This window comes from Manis javanica, chromosome 15, assembly GCF_040802235.1.
Source record: "Manis javanica isolate MJ-LG chromosome 15, MJ_LKY, whole genome shotgun sequence".
NCBI lineage: Eukaryota > Metazoa > Chordata > Mammalia > Pholidota > Manidae > Manis > Manis javanica.
The window spans coordinates 74,336,242-74,360,475 of record NC_133170.1 but is presented as its reverse complement, the minus strand read 5'-3'; the positions used below and the strand labels follow the sequence as shown (position 1 = coordinate 74,360,475).

The 24,234-nt window shown below is 45.8% G+C and overlaps 2 protein-coding genes and 1 long non-coding RNA gene across 10 annotated transcripts in view; 2 read left to right on the top strand and 1 right to left on the bottom strand.

Annotated features, from left to right (window-relative positions):
- VSIG10 (V-set and immunoglobulin domain containing 10) overlaps positions 1-4,531 on the top strand; it is a 33,316-nt gene extending 28,785 nt beyond the window's left edge. For all 5 annotated transcript variants that reach the window (XR_012125792.1, XM_036993535.2, XM_036993534.2 and 2 more), the window contains 2 exons: positions 811-1,019; positions 1,792-4,531. Coding sequence is in view for 4 of the 5 variants with exons in the window: in XM_036993535.2 (XP_036849430.1) it covers positions 811-1,019; positions 1,792-1,844 (262 nt within the window). In the remaining variant the exon portion in view is untranslated. The remainder of the gene's footprint in view (positions 1-810; positions 1,020-1,791) is intronic.
- On the bottom strand, positions 1,773-5,984 carry LOC108401967 (uncharacterized). The gene is made up of 3 exons (XR_001854315.3): positions 5,223-5,984; positions 2,481-2,568; positions 1,773-1,956 (listed from the first exon to the last, which is right to left on the bottom strand). It is a non-coding gene; the product is annotated as an uncharacterized lncRNA (long non-coding RNA).
- Positions 5,985-6,271: 287 nt separating this feature from the next.
- WSB2 (WD repeat and SOCS box containing 2) lies at positions 6,272-23,946 on the top strand. 4 transcript variants are annotated; one of them, XM_073223449.1, is made up of 10 exons: positions 6,307-6,427; positions 9,914-10,004; positions 12,315-12,483; positions 16,681-16,925; positions 17,073-17,204; positions 19,655-19,755; positions 20,902-21,074; positions 21,808-21,918; positions 22,049-22,156; positions 22,707-23,946. In XM_073223449.1, the coding sequence occupies exons 2-10, from the start codon at positions 9,935-9,937 to the stop codon at positions 22,867-22,869; spliced, it is 1,272 nt and encodes a 423-aa protein (XP_073079550.1). In that variant the 5' UTR covers positions 6,307-6,427; positions 9,914-9,934; the 3' UTR covers positions 22,870-23,946. The 4 variants fall into 4 exon arrangements, with proteins under 4 accessions (XP_036849049.1, XP_073079550.1, XP_073079549.1 ...); XM_073223448.1 differs by lacking the exon at positions 6,307-6,427 and adding an exon at positions 7,488-7,520; XM_036993154.2 differs by lacking the exon at positions 9,914-10,004 and having other exon boundaries at positions 6,272-6,427.
- Positions 23,947-24,234: the final 288 nt, after the last annotated feature.

The window sequence follows — 24,234 nt, the reverse complement described above, 5'->3', positions numbered from 1 at the left end:
AAAAACATTACTTGAGGGCCATTGGCCCAGTGAGTCTGTCATTCCCAGGCTTCTTTCTCACAGGAGGTGGCAGCGAGGCATAGTGGGAAAAGGCTTTGGAACTAGTGGATCTGGGCTTAAATTCCAGCCCTGCCATTCCAAAGCCCTGTGGTCATGGAAAATCCCTGACTCTCTCTGAGCCTTTGTCTTCTCATCTGTTTCCCAGAGGGAGACTGGAGGGATCAGATGAGAATGTAGTGCTCCTAGGACTGTGACTGGCCCATGGCGCGTGTTCTTCCTTCCTTAAGAAATGCACAATCTGGCTGGGTAGGCAAAACGAGCAATAAACTAGAAGACAAGTGCTAAACTGCTGAGCATGGACTCCAAATGCAATTGTAGTTTAGAGCTTCAGGGCAGGACTTTATCTGGGCCTTGAATAAGGAGGAGGAGGAAAAATTTCAGTAGGTGGGGCAGAAATAAGGGCATTTCAGGAAAGGAACAGAGAGCATTTATGTGTAAGCTGTGAGGGGAACTGAACTGTTAGGTGCCTGGGACAAGGAGGTCTGCTCGAGGAGCTGGGATTGGTGTGGGCTGGGGAATAATAAAACTTACCTAGGAAAAGATGTGACTGTCTGTGGCAATCTGTGGCAGCATCTCTTTGAGAGGTGACAATCACACTGGCATCTTGTGACTTAAACCAAGTTAAGTTCACGAAAATTTTTCCATGTTACCAAAGGCGTTGTAAAGAATCTAGTGCTCCCTATTCAGTGAGGGCTGACATTGGAAAAAACAGGATTTCTTCTTGATTATTTCTTTTCCTTTGGAAATTAGGGGGCAAGACATGGGTGATATCATGGTTTTGGTGGATTCGGAAGAGGAAGAGGTGGAGGAGGAGGATGCTACTGCAGAGGAGGAGGTGGCAGCAAATGAGAGGGAGGAGCTGCCCAAAGAAATACACAAGCACGTCCACATTCATAGAGTGACTGCACTGGTGAATGGGAATGCAGACCGGATGGGCAGGGGACTCCAGGCTCTGCAAGGTAGGCTGTTTGTCCGTAAAAGCACTCTTTCGGTGAGTGAGCTCCTACTGTGGTGAGCTTCCCAGTAAGAAAACTAAGGGATGAGTTTGGTTTCTTAAAGGCTGGGGAAGACAGACTGTCACCTCATGCCTGAGAATCTGCTGTCAGCTACCAACACAAATTCACAAACATTTATCAAGGGATTGCTCTGGGAAGGGCATGATATTGACATGGCTGGGGAATAGAAAAGGGAGACCAATACTATCCACATGCAGGGGGCTTTACAAGGCCAGTTAGGGTGAACAGACTAAAACATGGGGAAAATTAAAACAGAAGAAACCTTTAACCAACACTTTGAGAGTGCAGAGGAGGGATTTGATTAACTGCCTGAAGAATGATCTGTTGAAAAATTATAGGACCTCAGAGAAAGATGAGAGCCTTGAGGGGTGCATTGGTTGGGAGAAACTTAATGGAAGAAATGGAACACGAGGCAGGTCTTTCAGGCCAGCTGAGTTTGAAATAAGCAGGAAGGAGAGAGGTGCTCCGGGTGAGAGGAATGGCATGAGCCAAGAGTATGGAGGGCGGATGACATTAAGCATGTCTAGAGGATGTTGAGTGAAAACAACAGGTGCAAAGGGGAACACACACCCCACCCTGTCTGCTCCTTCATAAAATCCAATTCTGGTTCACGAGGGAAGGACTAGAAATTGAGATGATTGAAGACACAGATGGTGGAAGACCATCGATAAAGGAGTCACCTTTATTCAGATCACTGCTTTTCCTTCCTGGGCAGATGACAGCAGTGAGCAGCAGAATGACATGGTTCAAGAAGACAGGCCAGTGTGAAGAAGAGAACTGTCCTTCATTATCTTGTCTGAGAAGCTTGGAAAGCTACACCGAAGAAGAGCTTTTGATTCTGCTTTGACTTGACACCCTCACCACCACGCCTCCTGAAGGGCTTAAAACGGTTTGGAGCTCTCAGCAAAAAAGAAACACATGTGCACACACACACACATCTTCCTTTTTTTTTTTTTCTAAATTGTAGGCTTTCTCAGTAATGGGAAAAATCTTTGGGAATGGTCAGTGTGTGTGGGAAGCTGTATTTGGCATCTGAGGTGTCCCTTTTGTTGTGACTTCTGACTTTATCCAGGTTGACTGTTTCCTGTTTGGAGGGAGCAGGAGTTGGGGAAAGCACCTGGCCTCAGTGCCCTTTGCCACGCTTAAAGTTCTGTAACCAGGGAATAGTGTGGGGTGATAGGGACACTTCCTTTCTCACTGCCCAGGTGAGCTGCGTCAGGCAGATACCAGCTCCCTGGAAAAGTGAAGAGGTGTCAACTGCCCAGCTAGTCGGAGGCATTTGGCTCAGGTTTGGGCGTTGGAAACATCTGGGCTGTGCCACTTGCTTCATGGGCTTGGCACGTTGCTTTACCTCTCCCTGGGCCTCAATTTCCTCATCTGTAAAATAGGGGAGGTCACACCTACCTTACAGGGTTGTGGTGAGGCTGAAATGAGATCCTTCTGGATGTAAAGGTGACCTAGAGGATGCTGGTTGTCTTCTCCTTCGCCTTCCCTAGTGGAGGAAGCAAGGTCACCTCTAAGTTAGGAGCTGTTGTCTGGGCCTTTCATTCTTTGTAGACTGGTTTCAGATGAGGGCATTATCAGAGCTCTCCTGAACTATTTTCCAAAGAGGTAGGGGCCCATAAGAAGAAGTGCCTTTCATTAGAACCTTACATTTTGCAGAGCTGCATATTTACACAAAAGCCTCTAAGTGACTCACTAGTAGCTTTCAGAGTTGCACATTCTTCCTTTCTTCAATGGGTTGGAAAGGAGGCAGGAGAAATGTTTTGTTAAGAGTATCTGGTGGTAAGTATTCCTTGGGCAGGCTGGTTCATCTGGCGTTAGTTTCTCATCTCAGAAATGGGAACAGGAAAACTTGTTTCCTTCCTACTTAGTAAGGATGTTATGAGGCTACACTAACCAATAATGCTAAGTTTTATATGAAAACAGCATGTGTTGACTTCAAGCTGCTGCTGACTCCAGTAGATCCCTGTACAGTATGGGGATTTTTTCTGATTTCATTCAAATCTCAAATGTTAGGGACCTTATGAGTGTGCAAAAGATGTGTGCTAAACATGAAAATCTGACTTGAATTTGCACTCTTCACTGTTGCACATGCTGCTCTAATGGGCAAGAAGTAGGGCTTAAAGAAGAACATCCCTTCTTCAGTAACAAGGACTGGGACTCGTAAGGAAGCTGGTTCTGTAGGGGTACCCTGCAGGTATAGTTGGGGGAGATCCATTTTCTTGGATGAAGGGATTAAACTGAGCAACTCACTGGAAGTTAGCTCTGTCCCCAGTTCAGAACTCTGGAGAGCTCAGGAGCTGGCTACAATTTCCACCCTTCAGGAATATCTGTGAACACAGTTCTTGTGGGCTGGGTCTTTTGCTACATGGTACTCCATGTACTTAACCACCTTCACCAGCTTAAGTTAGTGCCATTTCAGAACGGGATCCTTAGGTTACTTCTAGAGTCACTGAACACTGAGCTAGTCTCCCCTCACTTTAGAATCTTCCATGACTAAATTTCTGAATTTAAGATTTCATTACGCAAAAGCAACCATCTTTAAGAAAAGTAAGAGAAATTGTAGGAAAAGAAAGTCCCTATCTGGGAACACAGAGAATGATTTGCAAGATCACTAAGGGTCTTTCTGCAGTCCCTCTTCTCTTGCACGCACACCTGATGATAGGAAATCTTCAAGGCAGGGTTTTTCCACTATCAGATGGAAGCTTCATGGTCTTGGTGCCAAACATTATAAACCCTTGACCAGCTGAGCTGTGACTGCTGTCGTTTATTTCTGAGCCCTGTGTGCACCTTCATAAGGCTGAATCAGTTAAGAGCCCAGGTACTGGGAGGTTTCAAGTTGGAAGGATTTTAAAAGAATTAGGGTTTTTTTTTCTTTTAAGATGATCCCCAAATCCACAAGCATGTTGATAGTAGGTTACGGACTTTGTGTGGCAAAGTCCAAGTTGTTAGTTACACTGCTTTTACAAAATCTTATCTGTCTGTATGGTGAAATCAAAGACCAAGGGATCCACTTATCAGAACCAGGAAGATAAATACCTCAGGGCTTTTACAACTGACATTTCAGAAGGGGACATTAGGGCAAGGGTTCTTGCAGTCATGTGGCTTTGACATTAGTTCCAATTCTCACAAGCACACATAGGCCCTATTATTGAAGCAGGAAAAAGCACGATGGAAAATTTCCATAGTCCATGCACTGAACCCTGGAAAATCATCCCTGCTGGGTATGGTTTATTATGCATTAAATGCCCACTGGTATTTCTCATCATGGGACTGGCTAGGAATTGCTGCAAAGAAAATTAAGCAGCTCCCTCTGCATTCTTTACATTTTCATATTTGGTGTGTGTTGGTGGGATTGGGGAAAGAGGGTGGGGGGCGGTTGGGAGAAGTTCTTTCTGAGATTATGTGAATTTTTTTTTAAAGATTATGAAATAAAGTTATTTTTAAATAAATGGTTCAGTCATCTTGATTTAGGCTTGATTAGTAAACTGAAAAATTGGGGGAAATTCACCTCCTCCGTTTTTACTAGCTTTCCCAACACTATCGGTAATAATATTGTCCTTGTTGCCATTTTATTCTTTCCCACAATTTGTAAATACTATCCACTCTCTCACTCCTACTGAGATACCTTGCCTTTCCTAATCTCCCTGAGAAACTTGTTCCTCCATTTTTTTTGTAGAGGCCTCTTTTTTTATCAGACTGCATGCTTTCTGACATTAAGGCTAGGGTAGGCATCATCATGGAAACGACATAACTAATGGACTCATGACAATTTTTACAAGCTGTCTGGTCCCTGTAATTGGAGGGTGAAAGTTCTTCCCTGGGCTCTGCTAATTGTCCCCGCAGTGTCTCACTTTACCAACCACTTCCTTGGCCCAGTTCAGGGCCGTTTCCTGTTGTAGCCCCCCTAAGTTCTTCCTTAGCCCAAGCCCTTCCCTCTTCCTCTTGGGTCACTGCCTACTCCCTGCTCTAACTGTCCACTCCCTCCCTGCTGGCTGTCCCATTTTAACCTTACTTCCCTTCTAACTAAACCTATGTTTTCTATCATAACTTCAGTTTCCCATGTTCTTCTTAACCCAGTCCCTCTCTGCTAATGGTGTTTGTGTTGATGCCAAACCTTTTCTCTGAGCCCCCACATCTTACCTGTCTTTCTCCACCTCTCTTCCCTGCGGTCCGAGGCACCTGTGTCCCGCCGCAGGCCTCCTCGGTCACATCCGTTTACCCGGCTTGCCCATGTTTGGACCCTCAGCTCTTGTCAGATCCCTCTTTCTTCTGGCTGGCTGCCCCTGCCTCATTTTAACCTTGGCGTGCTCTGCTTTTCACCCTCGTTTCCTTTTTAAAAATCGCGGCTTACCTCTTCCTCAGCTCTTCCACTCACTCCCAGCCTCTACCTTGGCTCTCATTTAACCTCTGAGCCCCGGTCTCCTCAGGTCCCCAATTTTATCCTCCAGCCTGATTACTTCCCCGCCCCCCACGCTCCTCACCCGGCTCTCCCCGGGCCCCCGGGCCCGACAATTCTGTCCTCGTGTTTTGTCTCCCCAATTCCCCCGTCTTCGGGTCCTCATTTTTATCCGACAGTCTCCTCCCTGATCGCCCCCCGTTTTCTCAAGTACCGGAGCTATTCCGTTCCCTTCCCGCGTTTGCCCGTCAGCCCCTCTCCCCGCCACACCCCCTTCATTTTTTTGGCCTAAACCTTCCTCACCCCCTCCACCCGCTCGTTGGTAGCCGGCTCGCGTCCCTTCCGCTGCCGGCTGTGCCCGGTGCCCGCTGCCCTTCCTGTCGGCTCCCGCGCCCGCCTTTCCCCTCATTCCCGCTCCTGGTTTCTCCCCGGCCGAGTTCACCGGCCCGCCCCTGCCCTCGGCCCCAGCCCTCGCCTCTCCCCGCCACCATTTTCCGCCCAGCCCCGCTCCCGCAGTTTTCCGTGTCCGTCCGGGTGGCCCCGTTTTCCTCCCAGCCCCGCCACATCTGCTTATCCCCTCCGCCCCTCCCACCGTTTGCCTGCCCGCCCCCGCGCCCTCCGTCTTCCCCTCAGCCCCTCTCTCCCCGCGTTACATCCCATCCGCCCCGTTTCCCCCGCGCCCCGCCCCAGCTCCCCTCAGCCCCGCCCCTCGCCCTCGCCCCGCCCCGGCGCGTCCCCGCCCTCGCCCGCCGCCATGTGACGGGAAGCAGCTGATGGCCTCTCCGGACAGCGGCGGGCGCGGCTGCGAGGGCGGCGGCGGCGGCGGGGCCGGGGCCGGGGCCGGGGCGGGGGCGGGAAGAGTGGGGGCGGCATGAGGGCCGGTGGCCCGGGAGGCTGAGGCGCCCGCCGCCTGCCGCGAGGCCGCGCGCGTCCTCCATGGAGGCCGGAGGTGAGTGGGGCGGGCGCGCTTGTTCCCTCCCTCCTGAGCCAGGCCCGTGCTCCCGGGGTCGTGTGGGGGCGGGCTGCGCCGCGGGAGGGGCCGCGTGGGGACCCCCGCCCTGGGCCATCCGCGCGGGCAGGCGGCGCGGTGCGCGCCCTGCGCTCAGCTTTGTTTCACTTTCGCTGTCAGCCGCAGCCACCCCTTCTCCCGCCGCCGACAGGACCAGGGAGAGCGGGCCTCTGCTTGGCGGGGATCCCCATCCTTCGGGGCAGCGGGGAACTGCTGGGGCCCAACACCTACGCCCGGGTGGGACGCGGGGGCGAACCAAGCCCAAAAGGGGGCGGGTGCTCAGGTACCAGGTGACGCACTCACAAGGTCTGGGTGGGAGTCAGCTCTGCCCCTTACAAGCTGTGTGATCGCGGACGAGCCGCCTAACCCAAGACTGCTTTGTATCTGCAAAATGGGATGATAATGATACCTGTCTCAGTGGGTGGTTGGGAGCTTCCCAGACTTGCCTATATTAAGAGTAGGATCCCTATTTTTAAAAATTGCGAGCCTCTCCCAGTGCAGACTGATTCGTAGAGGTGGGGCGAGGCAGGGCGGGGATGCTTCTTGGTGACTTGTATGGTAGGGCAAGTGTAGGATACACTGATGGGTGAGGTACTTGCCTCCATGCTTTTTAACAGCTATCATCGGTAGACGGTGTGGAGGTCAGAGAATATTGGGTGTATTTGGAGAGTCAGCCCAAATGAGCATTCCGTGTCAGTGGCAATGGTGTGCTTGCTATGCAAAGGCAGATCTTCCAGACAAATCTGTCGGGCTCCTCCCTTCCAACCCCCTTGCCCCTAAGCCCCACCTATATAGAAATTTGGGGTGGGCTTGGGATTTATTCTGGGAGTCCCAACTCGTGAACATACTTCCATGCTCAAATGCAGTTTCCTTAAGGAAAAGTCCCAGGAGGGGGTCAAGGTCTAGGGCTCAGAATTTGTTCCAGAACCTGTTTGTATTCTTCCAGTGAAGTTGAAGCTTCGTCCAGGTCTGGAGGATTCTGATTGTCAATGTTTGTGTTTACCTGGCTTGTTTGATGGAGCTGAGATTGTGGGTGGGTATGTTGAAACCAGGGTATTCCCTGGGGTGCTGTAACTTTTTAATTTGGGAAATGACATTTCTTTGTTTGCAGTGATCAGACATTCAATAAAAGGTGTAGAGGCAGCTCTCACTGCCTTCCCATCTAGATAAGGGGTTTCTTTTTAGTGTGTGTTACCCATAGAACTCTTTTTAAATGGCTCCTAGTGTTTGTCTGAATCTTATGTGAACCTTTTTATAGCTTTCGTTGTCATGTCCCTGGACTCCAGAGAGTTAAATCTGAAAACTATCTGTAGCTAGCCTTCCTTTCCAGCAGGAATCTGTTTCCAGTTCTGATTTTTTCCTTAGGATTGATGACTGTGTTTGTGGGGGTGGGCAAAGCTGTTGAGAGTTGCCAAGCTACTGTTAAAAAAAAAAAGGCTGGAGAATTTTATGTTCTTTTGAAACTGAATAAAGCCCATTGTAATGACATTACAATGAACAACAGTAGATATCTTCAGAGCAGTGGTTAGAATGCATTTATTCATTCAACAAATATTTAGTGAGTGTCTGCTATGTGCAAGGCACTCTATAGGGCAGCATTGTCCAAGAGATGTAGCACAAGCCACAAACGTAATTTAAAATGTTCTAATAGTGGCATTAAAAAAATGAAACAGGTGAAATTAAAAACTCTTTGTCAAGCCACCATACCTAAAATTTTGCATTATCATTTCAATGTGTAATCATGACTAATTACTGATATATTTTACAGTTTTTTGTACCAAGTCTTTGAAATACAGTGTGTATTATATACTTAACACCCCATCTTTATTTGTACTCACCACATTGCAAATGGTCGGTAGCCAAGTGTGGCTAGTGTTACTATATTGGGCAGGGCAGTCCAACAGATAGACAAGTTTGGGGTGAGGTTGCCTGGGGAACAGAGAATAAATATATAAAAGCAACAAGCAAGCAATCAAGGAAAGATGGTGAGTGATGGTTTTAAAGAAAATTAAATGGAGTGAAGCAAGGTGACTGAACCACTTTTGATAGTGAAGTCAGGAAGGTCTCTGAGAAGGTGACAGCATCAGGTCCTGAATAGTAAAATGAGCAGCCAGGCAAAGATCAGGGGCCTGCCAGGCAATTTTTCAGGCCAATGGAACATCTAATGTAAAGATGCTGAGGCAGGACAAATGACCAAGTTTCCTGCCAGTTGCAGCCATACCTTTCATCTTTGTGGTAAGGCAAATCTCCTTCCACAGCAGAGGCCCCATGATAAAATATCTTTCCAGTCTGATTGTCCCAACACATCCCAGGGCTGAATTAGAAAATCCTGATCCGTAGGCCTTTTTACCAAGAAGGCTCCGGCAGGTGCAATCCCAGATGAAGTTGGACTCTTTCAACACCTTTTTTTTTAAGTTCTGCACTAATTATGGCTTACTTTTCCAGCAGACAAATTTAGTTTGGGCCCAGACTCCCCTTCAGAATTTCCTTGGTTCTAGAAACTAAGAGACAGGAATTACTGGGTTCTTCTTTTAGCCCCTGGATTCCTGAGCCTGAAATAGCCAGAGATTAAATCCTTAAATCACAGAAATAGAGTGTGAAATCTGGGTATGGCTCCTGTTTAAGAAGCATTTCATGTGAAATGTTTGGTGTAGGTATCACAATAGTTTTAAGAGGCTTCATTTCATTTGTATTTAGAGGCATATACTGTGTATATTTATTCAACAAATATTTACTGACTGCCTGCTCTCTGCCAGAAACTGATAGTAACTGGGGATAAACATATCACGGTCTGTGCTCCCGTGCACTTGGTGTCCTAGTTGGAGTGAGATAATCATAATGGTGATTGTGATATGAAAAAAATGGAGGAGTTGTGAAGGAGATGGACTTGGGGTCAGAGGAGGCGGGCTCTCTAAGAAGCTGTTATTTGAGCCAAGATATGAATGAAGTGCTACTCATGCAAGCGCATTCTATGAGAAGAGGAAGAGCTGGTGCAGAGGCCCTGAGGTTGGAACTAATTGAGAACAGTATACTAGAGGCTTGAAAGGAGGCTAGTGTGCTAGAGGGCAGGGGCAGGGAGAGGAGAGATATAAAGCCCAGGAGGGGAGGTGAAGGCATGAGGGGGCCAGGTTAGGTAGGACTTTGATGGCAGGATGAGGAGTTTGGCTTTTATTCTAAGAGTGATTGAAACTGATCACTGTGGAAATTGAGGAGAATGGATGGTGGGGGCCAGAATGGAAGCCTGCAGCTGGAAGGCTGCTTAGTGAGAGGTGATGTTGCATATATTAGAATAGTAGCTATGGAGATGGAGGGAAGTTAGGTTTGCCAAAATCTTTCAGAAATGTACTTGATAGAACTTGTTAATGGATTTGGTTTGAGAGGTAAAGAAAAGACAAATCAAAGATGACTCCTTTTTATATTGTGTAGAGCCTCCATGGTGTCAAAAGGATGGATAATGTGCATGTTATGGAGGAAGTGACCCAAGTTATCAGGATGGAATACAGAAATTTTCATCCAGGTAATTGGTGAAAATATACCTCCAGATCAGTCAATGTCATTTAATATTTGACTACATCCGGGTTTCTCAACCTCGACATTATTTGACACTTTGAACAAGATAATTCTTCGATGTGGGGGGCTGTCCTGTGAACTGTAGGATGTTCAGCAGCATCTGTGCCCTCTACGCTTTAGACACCAAGGCACCACCCCAGATATGGCAACCAAAATGTCTCCAGACATTGCCACATGTCCCCAGGTGGCAAAATGGCCCCAGGTGAGAACCACTGGACTACCTGAAGGAGGCATTAAGAGATAAGGGCTATGTCACCAAAAGAAAATAACTAGAAATGAAGAAGAGTGAAGAAAACTTGCAGAATTACTACATGCCATTGAGACTATTTTGGATTCAGAATGTGAAGTAACTTTTTACCATGCAAATATTCACATCCAGAGGAATATGCTCATATAGCACGTAATTGTGTAATAAGAGGTTCACATGTGCAAATACATACAGATTTCTAGGAGGAATTACCTTGGCCTCCACAAACACCAGTTTAGACCTAATATATTAAAACCTAGATTTATACATACAACCTCAGGGAATGAATATTCTCTTTAAAAAGGAACCCTCCTTAGATTTTCTTTAAATAGCAAAGCTACCAAAGGCTTGGTATGATTTATTAAAATTCTGTTTGAAAACAACTTTCAGTAACACATTTATTTTATAAAATAAGCTATATCTATGTGTTTTCCTATAGTGCACATACCAGAAAATACTGTACATAACATATAAATATTAATATATATATATTCATCTTATCTTTACCATCTGTTTCATCAAATCCAAGACATGGATCATATAGCCATCATGTTATCAAGAGGAAAAATACTGCCTGTTTAACTATGAAAAGCCGATCGCTTAGGACGCACATCCTGATTTTAACAAGGTCAAAATACGAGAAGAAATAAAGGTGTGTCCTAAAATACATGAAATAGGATTTGCTTCAATTAGTATTTATCTGGTAACAGCGGTAAAAGGGTCAGTCTTGAAACTATGAAAATGGAACATACACATCAGGCAGTGACCTGATTCAGTTTGGAAGCCAGTTTTTATGTTGGTGTGTACCACAAGTGGTCAGAAAAATCACTTCTGCCGGCCTTTGGCTTGGGGGCTTTATCTGCCATTGGGCTGCTCCACTGGGGCAGACTACAGCTGGGAACTGCCCTCCGCGTGGGGAATCCAGCACCTCCTCTTCACAAAGAACAGTGTGCTAGGTCCCAAGGGTGAGATTAAATCGTGTGGCGTTTGAACAAGGGTGCTTAAATTCTGGTTGGGGGTTGGGCCGGAAGGAGATTGGTTACTACAGGAGAGAATGAAGTGAGCAGGGTGGGACTTGTTTCCGCTTTGATAGTGTGAGATGAGGGTAGCTTCTCAGTTGCTAATCTCAGTGGGATTCTCATAAGCAGAAAATGAGGCCAGGTGTGGACTGAAATGAGCCACTTGGGGTATGACCGGGAGACTGGTGTGGCCGCCAGAGTGCAGCCTGCGGGAGACGGAAGGGGAAGGAGGAGGACAGGGTGGGGATGGTGCAGGGAGGCCCAGGCCCAGCTGCCTTCACGTGGGGGCAGGTGGGAGCCTTGGAAAGTGTTTGAAAGAAATGTGGTGATGTGATGTGGGTTTGGGCTTTAGCAGGGTCCCTGAGGGTAGGAGAACGAATCAGGAGAGTCTAGTGAAGATCTCGGCAAGATGGGATGAAGGTTTACCCCAGAACAGAGGAGGTGGAAGTGGGAGGCCAGATGGAGGCCGAGGGAGGGGAAGCTGGGCAAGGGCTGACCGTTCTCGCCCTGATGGTAGGGAGGGTGCTGGTGAGTGAGAGGGAGACTTTGAGTTCCTACGTTCCTTCTGTCACCTGTTCCCCAGGGGCAGGTTCTTTTGGGAGACCTTAGAGTCCCTGGAAGGCCTGGCCCTCACCATCTGGCGGGATCTTAGCCTGGTCGTCTCTCCTTTCTTCCTCTTCAGAGGCATTCATAGGAAAATGAGGCTTCCATTCATTGGGTTCACTCGCCCAAAGGTTACTCCGAGTCACGGTTAACCAGCAGTTGGGAGGTCAGGACTGAGTGACCGCGCTGGAATGTGGCCTTTGGCTACTGTTATTGCCCCGGGTCGTTTAATTGTCTACTCCCTACTGCAGTTCATAGGGTTACTCTTTACCAGGGGGAGACAGTGGCTTTCCTGTGTCTGAGTCAGCAAGGTAGTCAGAAGCCTGGCTCCCCACTTTCCCTGGGGAAGTGAGGGTGTTTGTTTGAAGCATGCTGTCTCCTGTCCCAGAGAAACCACTGCTGCTGGCCGAACTCAAGCCTGGGCGCCCCCAACAGTTTGATTGGAAGTCGAGTTGTGAAACCTGGAGTGTGGCCTTCTCCCCAGATGGCTCCTGGTTCGCGTGGTCTCAAGGACACTGCATTGTCAAGCTGCTCCCCTGGCCGCTGGAGGAGCAATTGTAAGTTCTCCCACACCCAAAGGATCACGTGAGTTCTCACAATGGGGAACGTGAGCCCAAATTACTTGTTCCCTTTTGGGTCTCCCTGCCCAAGAACAGAAGGGAAATGGCTGAACAGTTCACGAGTTGATCGCTGGGGCTGCCAGAGTCCCACATTCTGTACATACGAAAATTAATTCTTACTGAGATTGTTAGTCCCACCTTTTATTTTTTTTATCAGCTTTGAGATACGATTTTTATATAAGGAATTTGCCCACTTAAAGTACAGTTCATTGGCTTTTAGTATATTCATATACTATATAGATAGTTGTGCATCTATCACCATGATCAATCTTGGAACATTTATATTACCCCAAAAAAGAAACCCCACATCCCTCAGCCATCATCCTCTAATCTCCCTCCACTCCCCAGCCCTGAGCAGCCACTCATCCCCTTTCTGTCTTTACAGATTTGCTTATTCTGGACATTTCATATAAATCAAATATTACACTTACGTAGTCTTTTTTTGACTGGTTTCTTTCACTTAGGATGTTTTTACAGTTAACTTACATTGTAGTATGTACCAGCCCTTCATTTCCTTTCATTGCCAAATAATATTCCACTGTATGGAGTCACCATGCTTTGTTCATACATTTATCCGTTGGTAGACATTAAGTTGTTTCCACTTTTTGGCTGTCATAGATAGTACTACTGTGAACATTTATGTACAAGGTTTTGTGTGGACATATGTTTCCATATGCTTAACTGTTTGAGGAACTATCAGACTGTTTTACAAAGTGGCTGCACCATTTTACAATCCCAGCCTCAAGATGTGAGAGTTCCGTATTCTCCACATCCTTGTCCACGCTAGTTATTGTTTATCTCTTTTGATTATAGCTGGCCATCCTAGTAGGTGTGAAGCAGCATCTCATTGTGGCTTTGATTGGCATTCCTTTGGGGCTATTGATGTTGAGCATCTTTCCTGCTTATGGGCCCTTTATATATCTTCTTTGAAGAAATTTCTATTCAGATCCCTTGCCCACTTTTAAATTGGGTATTTGTCTTTGTATTATTGACAAGTTTCTGCCATTAACTGGTTTTCTTTCATTGGGCTGGGCCCTCACTCTGAATGTAGTGAGACCTGGTCAGATGGCCCAGCATCTGTCTGCACTTTTTCATTTGTTCCAGAGCAACTCTCTGTCTGTCTTTATTTGTTCAGCCAACATTTGACCCTGAGCTAGGGGCTGAGAATCCTGAAATAAATCAAACATGAACCCTGCCCTTGAGAGTCTCATTTGCTTTGCTAATAGGCATTTGTTATAAATGCATATTAAAGTTTTTTGTAAGTTCAGTCCGAAACTCTTTGCCTTGATAGTAGGTTATGCTGACAAGGATTTGCTGAGATGGGTATTCTGCACCCTGCTGGGATTGAGGGGTGTAAATTTGTGCACTTCCTGGAAAGAAGGCAGTTTCATAGTATGCATCAAGGAACTTTAAAAATGTTCTTCCAGCTATTGGGAATCTCAGAAATGGGGTCATCTATTTACATACACTCATTTCATCATGAAATTAATTATATAGTAGTGAAAAATCAGAAATCATTTGCAATCCAGTGACGACAGGAAGGTGAAAGAAATTGTGACATGGCCATATGAAAATATCACAGCCATCAAAAATTGTGTTTTTGTAAATCATGATTTCAGTTCCTGCTGTGGTTAGTTCAATGGTAATACCAAGTTCATTCATTATTTATTGATCCTCTATATAAAGGACCCAACTTCATATGTGGTCTTTAAATCTGATATAAATTTATAACCTGAAAAAGTTTATTTAAAATAAGAGTAAAATGAAATTTGAATATTAACCCTTTTTGTATACCTGTTGTTTAATAAGAGAAATGTTATTTAATATTAAGTGAGAAGTTACCTGTTTTAGGGAAAAATTACATCTTAAAAAAATAACTTGAGGAATGCTTACAGTATACAGCTTACTGAAAAAAAGTAAGCTATAAAACCATACATGCAGTATGATCCCAAATTTGCTTTTTAAAAACCTACATATATACTCATAATTAAAAATTTTCAGGGAAGGGTTTGTGTTTAGAGTGGTGGTGGGATTATTGATAGTTTCTACTATTTGTCTTATTTGCAGATTTTCTCCATGTTTCTCTTATCTTTATAATTTAAAATAATTGTTATTTTAAAAGTCTTTTAAAAGGGTTAGTGTAGGGGGCCTTTATATTCTTAATGGTGTACACATTTTTTTAAAGTGTTATGGCACTTTCAGTATTAAGCAAATAATTGATACTATCAAATAGTTGTACTACTTTTACAAATAACATGTTTAGAAACATTAATTTCAGTGAAGTTAGGTTCTTCCAGTGAATCTCTTGCCCTTCTCCACCCCTTCCCATGCTTACACCTCCCCACTACCCATGTAACTTACCTTTGATTAATCAGCACACCCAGAATCCAGGGAATCTGTTGAGCACTAGGCTGGGTTATACAAGGCTTGAGTTCTAGTTCTCTGTCTGCCCCTGATGTAACCCCTGGAAAGTTAACTGTACCCCTAAAATGAAGATTTCAGTGTCTCTTTCTAGAGAAATCAAATGTATGATATTAAAATAAATTTATATATATCTGTGTGTGCCTTAAGTCCTTTGGAGTGGAGTAGCTGCAGATGCATTCCTTAATTTAAATACACAAGTTACAAAATTAAGATTTTATAAAAAATAAAACAAATGTAACTTGAGAGTTTCCAGGCAGCCCTATGAACTCTCCCTGTAGACTACCTGCCCTTCCCGTGCTTCCTCCCTGGGTGGCAGACTCAGCCCCCTGTGCCGCAGGCAGGTCTGGGAGATGTGTGGACTGAGCAGGGCCATTCAAAAAGATGTCCGTGAGCAACCACAGTTAGAGGTTTTGTCAGAATTTCTAATAAATTTTCGAACTACATTTGGCCATTTAGATCTTGGATCAGCAAACTTTTTTTATAAAGGCCCAAATAGTAAATGTTTTGGCTTTGGGGCCATACAGCTCCTGTCAGGACTACTCATCTCTGCTGTTAATTGCAAAGGGAGCCATTGACGGTATGTCAGCAAGCAACTGTGGCAGTGGCCTGCCTCTGATTTAGATTAAGAGACTTTTAGAGCTGAAGGTGCCTACATTTGCCTCAATTCCTCCCTTCTAATTTTATAGGTGAGCTTGATTGAAATTATGTAGTACATTTCAACCACACAATTGACAAGAAATGTGATTTGCAGCTTCTTGGGAACAAATCTAATACATAAGAGGTTACGTATACATTAAGTGTAGGATTTTTCATGGATCTGAGTTCCAGCTTTATGATGTCTATTTTTCTCTTAGTTTGATATACTCCAGAGTGTGGTCAGGGTCACACAGAAAAGTAGGACTTAATACTTTCACTGATAAAGTCTACTACAGCTAGGAAACCGAGTTTGGGAGCTGAATGCTTGAGATATTTCCTAGGTGGAGTGGTGGGCGGGGCGTTGTATCTTCTGGAGTGAGTCCCCCTAGCTTGTATCTGGGCTGAATCTCAGTAGAATGTAAAAGGAGAGTGTCAGGCGATCTTTCAGGTCAGTGCACCCCTGAGCACTTTCTGTGGGTTCTTCCCTCTCCCTGCCTACCCCACCAGTTGGTTTCTGGCTGGATGTACTATCAGAGAAATAAAGGAAAGAGCCTCATTACTTGACTGGAACATAGTGAGTAGTGGTGGAAATCAGTGTATACCAAACAAGCTGTGTTGGCCAGAAGGAGTTCATTTTCCTGTTCCTCTGGACTTTCTAAGCTAGAGATAAAGGGGCTCATCAGGTAGGGGAGCAGCAGGTGGGTACTCAGGATCTGGGTTCTGCCCTAGTTTCCAACCTAGAACATGCTTTCTTCCCCACAGGAAAAACCAAGTGCATCTCTCCTCCCATGCACCAAACCCATGAGAACTCTCTGAGGAAGCGAACAGCCCCCTGGAGCATCTATGATCTAGTTTTCCCACAAGGCAGGTCACCTCGTTGCAGGGCTGTCACAGATGGGATGAGCTAAAGCCAGTGAACCCTGTTACATGACTTCTAAAAAAAAAAGAAGTCATAGTGGAATTCAGCAAAGGCTATTTTGTTTCCAGAACTTCAGTGTCTTAGATACCCAAGGATGAAAAGTTGGTTGGCTTGTTAACAACTCAGACTCATTAAGAAATCTCTACTTCCCCCAGCATCCCCAAAGGGTTTGAAGCCAAAAGCCGAAGCAGCAAGAATGATTCAAAAGGGCAAGGCAGCTCCAAGGAGAAGACTCTGGACTGTGGGCAGATTGTCTGGGGCTTGGCCTTTAGCCCGTGGCCTTCTCCACCCAGCAGGAAGCTCTGGGCACGCCACCATCCCCAAGTGCCAGACGTCTCTTGCCTGATCCTTGCCACGGGCCTCAACGATGGGCAGATCAAGATTTGGGAGGTGCAGACAGGTAGGTCGTTTCTGGCTGGGAATAGGTCCTGGGAGGCTCATGTGCATGTTCCCATAGAGACCAGAAGGGCTCCCAGCACCCCAGTTGGCTAAGGACCAGCAGACCCGGTGTCCCCTCTCCCACTGACTATTACTGTTTCCACGCCAGGGCTGCTGCTTTTGACTCTTTCCGGCCACCAAGATGTCGTGAGAGATTTGAGCTTCACACCCAGTGGCAGTCTGATTTTGGTCTCTGCATCTCGGGATAAGACTCTTCGCATCTGGGACCTGAAGAAACATGGTATGGAGGTGATGGAACTATCCAGCAATTCCAAAAATACTGTATTTGCCCCTTTCTCTACTTTCTCAACATCATTTTTTTTTTTTTTTTTACCCAGAACAGTGTTTCTCAATCTTTTTTATATTATTGCCTGCTCAGGTGCCTTTGTGGACATCTTTTCCTAATCACCACCCGCTAAACCCCATGAAATTTTAATACAAAAGATTCACTGTTTACTTATTTATGAAATGAATGCTCTGTGAAAAATGGTAAAATTTTTGGCCACCAAAAACCAATTTTCACTTCTGTTGGTGTCACGTCACCCCTATTGAAAATACATGCTCTAGAATAATATTTTTTCAGCCATGGCACTAGTGACATTTTGGTCTGGATAGTTCTTTGTTACAGGCTGTCCCGTACATTCTTGGCTCTTGTGCATCATACGTGGCCTCTACCCCTTAGATGCCAGGAGCACCCTCTCTAGTAGTGACAACTAAAAATTTCCCCAGACATTGATTGCCCAGTGCCCACATGGAGGGCAAAGTCTCTCCACATTGAGAATCACTGATCTAGAAGAAGTTGTACGTAGTGACTACTTACTGTCAGAAATAAAGAGTTCTCTATGAAGTAAAATCTTTGCCTTGAAGAATTTTCTCAGGCTAGAGAGGGTCAACTTTTGTGGAATTCTGCCTTGAGCAGAACTCTATACAGGAGTGGCCCAACAAAGAATGCCACACATCTCTGGCCTAGATCCTTACTTGCAGAGGTCATATGGGGAAGGGGAATTTCTAGCCAAGCCATTTCTCCTGCACTGGACAGGAACACAGGCTTGAGGAAGGTGGAAGGAGGAAATGGTGATGTGGCTAACTCATGAAGAGACCTGCTCGTGCCTGATCTTGCCTGAGCCAAGACTTCAGCTCCCCACAGCCACGAGGGGGGACCTGTCTCCTGCTGTCTTAGAAATGAGCCTGGTGACTTGTCAGACAGCTAGGGAGGTGCTTGTAATGTCCTTGTCTGATGGCATCTAATCACCAAGAGAACTCAGGTTGGCTTCTGCTCGTAACTGGAGTCTGAAGTCACATAATCAAAGATAGGTGTGCTGCCAGGGAATGCGTCTCATGAAAAAAGGCAGTGCCATTTTTCACGTGTGTCCGGGTGCAGCTTGCTGCTATCTAAGGAGGGGCCTTTGATGTGGCTTTAAGGTCACTTGGTGGTTGGGAAAGGTGGACCGGCTGAAGGGGACTGCAAGTGGGCAGAATGGACTGTGCCAATTATCAGGGCTTTTCATGGATGGGAGAATAAAGTAGTGTTCCCAGGTGCTGGGCCCTGTGCACCCATCTGCCTTATTTATTTAACACTCACACACCTCCTTGGGGGGCAGGGACTGTTCTTATTTGATAGTTGAAGAAATTATTAAAAATATTATGCCCACACATACACATAAATTCTTAAACACATATATGCAACCATACATTCTTAAAAACTTTATTTCCCTTTATCTTTGTGGCTTGTCCCTCTACCTGCTCATCTCTGTCTCTCATCCTCCCCTGCATTGCATTCCCCTCTAATCCACCTGCAGCCTTACAGCCCATGCCAGCAGCCTTCTGTAGTAACCTCTATACTCAGATAACTACTCAGACCACTTGCACTCTCACATTTATGGATGGTGGTGTCATTGTGTCACAGAAATGGATTGATATCTTAACATTTTTTCTGCAGCTTTTCTTTTATTTGTTTTTTTAACTAAACAGTACTCACTCCATGGAAAATCTAGATCCCTAACTGCATCTGAATTAGGGCTGGATGTAATGGCATTTAATCACCTCTTCCCTTATGGGTGGCCATTTGGTTTTTTCCAAAAACTGAGAACTGCAGAGATACATGACTGACCCTTGGTTATGTGCTGAATTAAAAGTGGGTCCAGGGCTCAAACCAAGTTTGCCTGACTCCAGAGCACATGGTCCTAATTACTGTGCACCATTTTCATCTGGACACCCTGGTGAGGATGGGAGGAGGGTGAGGGCTTGGCATGGGGTCCTTGTAATGAGGGGGAAACCATCTACAGACTTTAAATGGTGGAGAATGGAGGATGGGCACACTCTCAAATTTGGGAAAATGTTCCTAAGTACTTGAGATGGTTAGGAACCTTACAAGAATGTTCTGTGCTGCCAGAGGGGTTTATCAGACCTGATGTGTATACAGCCTTTATCCCACTGATCTTGTGGATTTTGGTGACACAGAAGGCAATGATTTCCTTGAGCATTAGAATAGTGTATTGATAAATTTCAGGTGTTCAAATGACAAAGGCTGTTATTTCTCTCTCAACATTAAAAAAGTGGGTCTTGGGCTCAGTCGATAGAGAACTGGATGGATGGATATACTGGGTGGGTGGGACACTACTACCATTTCTTCGGCCTTCCTGCTTTGTAGTTTTGAGCGTTGGCTGCTTGTTTGCTCTTTTTCTATGCCAGGTAAACAGATTCAGGTGTTATCGGGCCACTTGCAGTGGGTTTACTGCTGCTCCATCTCCCCGGACTGCAGCATGCTGTGCTCTGCGGCTGGAGAGAAGTCGGTAAGTCACGAACACCGGGTGCTTCTGTTGCTTCGGTTCATCACGATACGGAGGCCTGAGCAGCCTCGTGAGTGACAGGGTGACTAAGCGAAGTGTCCTCAGAATCCATCTGCATAGCAGCCCCAGCAGAAGGGCTGATACGTGCCTCTTCCTGTGCGCCTCCTTGTTTTTATTGCTCTTTGACGTGAACCAGAAGAGAGGTGTTTAAGAAGATGGCTGCCATTATCAGAGGGCTGTTTTCTACAAAATGGTAAAGGGGTGTTTTTTAAATTTCTTTTCTTCTTGGATTCGAAGAGGAAAATTTGAAACCCCCATATGGATCCAGATTTCCTTTGAGCCATCTAATTTGAATCTACCTAATTAGGATTTCCATTTCAGGTTGTAAAATGTAGTTACTTGTTGAACTCTGTCCTGAAATCCTGTCTGTTATTTTGAAAGTACTAGAAACCCAAGAACAACTTGAGAACAGTTTGTTTGAGTTTGGTATCTGTGCCGAGCTGTTGGCTGTGGCTGGCTTGGGGAGAGCTGAGAGGGTTCACTGTGTGGTACAGCTCAGGCAGTTAACGATTCATGCGAGGTTTGGAGCGATGTGAAAGTGAGAGTTTTCTTGAAGAAAACAAAATCCTACTTTTAATGATTGTCAGAAAGGTTTAAAGTGATGAGCTGTGTCAGATATCAGTCTTGGGCAGATTTCCATGGTCCAGTAAACACATGGTAGGTGTACAGTGGCTTGGCAGGGGCTGCCACTTTGGTGGGCACCTTGGAGTTCACTTCTGGCCCCTACTGGTTTTAATAGGAAGGATAAGCTAGCCCCTGGCCTAGGTGGTCTTCATCAGGTACTGCTGCTTTGCAGGCGGCACTCAGGAGCAGAGTTCAGAAGCCTCTCCTAGTACGTTTTAGCTGGCAGTCTCCCTGAGGTCTGCTCAGTTGATTCTTTCTTAAAGTCAGCTCCTTGAGCCTGGCCATTGGTTAGGCACCTCAAGAGTTCAGACCTCTTCTTTTATTTGCTATGTGACACCTTATGGAAGAGCCGTAGAAAAGAGGGGTGGAGGATGTGGCTTCTCCTGGCTGCAGGCTGAGGAGGGCCTTGGCTGTGCCTCTACACACCGTTTCCGCCCCTAACAGAGCACCTGTTACCTTCCACAGGTCTTCCTGTGGAGCATGCGGTCCTACACATTAATCCGGAAGCTAGAGGGCCACCAAAGCAGTGTTGTCTCTTGTGATTTCTCCCCCGACTCTGCCTTGCTTGTAACGGCTTCTTACGATACCAGCGTGATCATGTGGGACCCCTACACTGGCGAGAGGCTGAGGTCACTCCGGTAAGGGCTGAATCCCTGCTTACAACTTCCTTCAAGGTCACTGATGCGAAACCTGCCTTGGGTTAGCCATGCCCCTCTTAGCACCTGGGCCATGGGAGGGGAAAACCTGGGTGAAAGACACGGTGGGTTCAGTGCTTGCCCAGGGCGCTGGCACGCAGTAGCGTTTGTCAGTTCAGTTCTCAGATGAGACCAGCCTGCCTTCAAGTCTCCTGATAGGGGAGGCTGGCCCTACTTCTTTGGATTCAACATTGTGAAACCTCAAAGTGACTCTTTCTTTCCATTTACTAATAACTGTAGTAACAAGTTCAGAATGATCCTCTTACTGAAACTGTTATTTCCAAAATGAATTTCATGTTCTCACAAACTTGGTCTATTTTTTCCCTTGTCTCTGTTGTTTTCTGAAGCAAGTTAATAGGTAGTCCTATAATTATCATGTATCTTAGCCTAAAAAGACTTTCCGTTTTTACTGTCGCATTAAAGTGAGGGGTGCCCCACTTTGCCTAAGGAAATTAGCACAGGAAGTGTTAGTGACCCTTCATCCCCTCCTCCAGATGCTTGGAGCCTTAGGAAATGCACTTTTTTCCACTCCTGTTCCAAGGTTTTCCATGTGGGTACAAGAAGCGTCTTCAGCCTTTTCATAGTCTCAGCAATTTGGTCCCCTGCCCAGGGATGAAGGGGAAGGGTGGACAGTGGCCATCACTCCAGGCCTCCTGTCATGTTTCTTTCTCCTCAGCCACACCCAGCTCGACCCCCGCGTGGATGACAGTAATGTCCACATCAGCTCTCTGAGATCTGTGTGCTTCTCGCCCGAGGGCCTGTACCTTGCCACAGTGGCGGATGACAGGTAATGAAGAGAAATAGAAATCTCTTTATATGGCCTCTCAAAGCAAGTGCCAGCAAGTAGTTGTATCATAACCCTTGGGGTGTGGCCCTGGGTCTGCTTATGTGCAAACATGCTTCTCTCTGTTGTCCAGACTCCTCAGGATCTGGGCCCTGGAACGAAAAACTCCAATAGCATTCGCTCCTATGACCAATGGTCTTTGCTGCACATTTTTCCCACATGGTGGAGTTATTGCCACAGGGTATGTATCTGTTAGCTCAACAGATGGGTGGTGATTTCTGTTGAGTGTACCACGTAGCTTTTTAAGGAAAGAAAGCATCTAGAATTTTCTTGCCTGTTCTGTTCTGTTCTGCCTATACAGTCATTTATTCTTAATCTAAAAGTAATTAAAGAGCTACAGATCATGCCACCTAAAGGGGCCAGGTCCACAAGGAAGCAGAGATTAAGGTGATGCAGAATTCAGTGGGAAACCATTAAGGGCACAGCCCACCTTACAGAAAACATCTATAATTCAGTAGGTGGCACTCTTCCATTAGATTTAAGCTCACAGTGTGTTAGAAAGGGCTGTGCTGACAGAGATAGCACGTTGCTATCAAAGGTGTCTTGAGCTCTTAGAATCCCCTCAGCAGCCTTAATTATTTAAGTGCAGAGCCTTTATGTCATTTCCATAGTAAGGGTTCCATTGCACCCTCCAGTCTTCTGCTGGTGCAGGTCACAATAGGAACATTGACATCCATCCAGTGAAAACCTTTACAAGATCTATCTTGACAGGCTGGTTTGTTTTGTTTCAGAACGAGGGATGGCCACGTCCAGTTCTGGACAGCTCCTCGGGTCCTGTCATCACTGAAGCACTCATGCCGGAAAGCCCTTCGAAGTTTCCTGACAACCTACCAAGTGCTAGCACTGCCAATCCCCGAGAAAATGAAAGGGTTCCTCACGTACAGGACTTTCTAAGCAACACGGCCGTCCTATACTTGCTTTCTTTCTAGCAGGATAAAATCTTCCTGGCAAAAGAATAGCTGGCATAATGGGCCAAACATCTGTTCTTGGATTGAAATAGAAGTTGTCTTTGGGATTGTGAATAGAATGTAGCAAAACCAGATTCTAGTGGGCTAATCGTGGATCTTTCTCCTTGACACGTGAAAAGCAGTCACCAAGGGGATTCCACTTCAGTGGCGGCAGAGCCTTACACCTTCAGTCCACTTAGAAACAGCAATGTTGAACTCGCTCTAGTCCTTCTGACTCACAGTACGGTTACTGAGTATGTTTTGATAAGAGTAAGAGGGCCTCAAGAGCCTCTGTGTAGTGGCAGAGAAGTTGACACTCCCTCAGCTGGGAAGTGTGGCTTCTGCCTAGGACTTACCATGTGTTTCAGACATAGTGGTGGCATTGTGAGAACCCCTGTCCTGCTGGGTCAGTGATGCTGGCAAGCGCTTTCCTTCCTCTGGCTCCCCTCGGACCAGCAGGACAGTTCATGGCGCCATCTGAGAAGAGGTATTAGCTTAACTAAATGACAGGTGACTCAGAGGCTGTACTCCAGGCTGATTAAGACACTATGATTGGCTTTTTTTTAACAATGGTGTATGCATGTGCAGGAGATGACAAATCTGTGTGTCAGGTTACCCAAGGATGTGTCCCTAACCTGCATGACTGTTTAAATGGCTACTGAGCTGTTGGTTGTCTGCCATTTGTAGCCTATTTATTTGTATTTTCTCAACAGATGTTAAGGTACAACTGTGTTTTTCTTGATGGTATCTAAAAACCATAGTACTTGTTGAACAGTTGTGAAGATGTCTCTTCTTAATTATGTAAACAGTTGTCCCTTCAGCTGATTTTCTTGTGGACGAGATGATCTGACTTTGCTGCTTCACCTCATTGGACTCATCAGCCAGTTTCAGCTCTACCCCTAAACAAAAATAGCCCCTTACAAGTACTGTTCTGCTTCAGTGGTGTGTAGTTACTAATCAAGACACCTCATTCAGACAAGTCTGCCTTTGGAAATTTAATATATTTATTTTAAAAGAAATGCAACATCATATCCTTTGGCTTTCTTAATAGGTGCTTTATGGAGGTCAGTGTAATATTATAAAACCTGTTGAAAAAGTAGAGGAGTCTCTCCTCTGCCACCTTTGTTGCTGAAGAAAAGCATTTCAAGATGAGAGGCTTTCACAGAAGGATAAGGTCAGTTTGGCTCGCCATTTTTTTATCCTAAGGAAAAAAACCTTTTAAAATGAGTGCAGCAGGACAGCTGGGAATGGGTTGGGCATATTTGTACAGTTATCTGGAAATGACACACACAGCATAGGCTGAGGCTCTGGG

Excerpts from the sequence above, each read along its gene's own strand:
- WSB2 (XM_073223448.1), top strand. Across the intron at positions 16,926-17,072 it reads GATTTGGGAGGTGCAGACAG|GGCTGCTGCTTTTGACTCTT; the intron begins GTAGGTCGTTTC and ends TTTCCACGCCAG. Across the intron at positions 17,205-19,654 it reads CTGGGACCTGAAGAAACATG|GTAAACAGATTCAGGTGTTA; the intron begins GTATGGAGGTGA and ends TTTCTATGCCAG.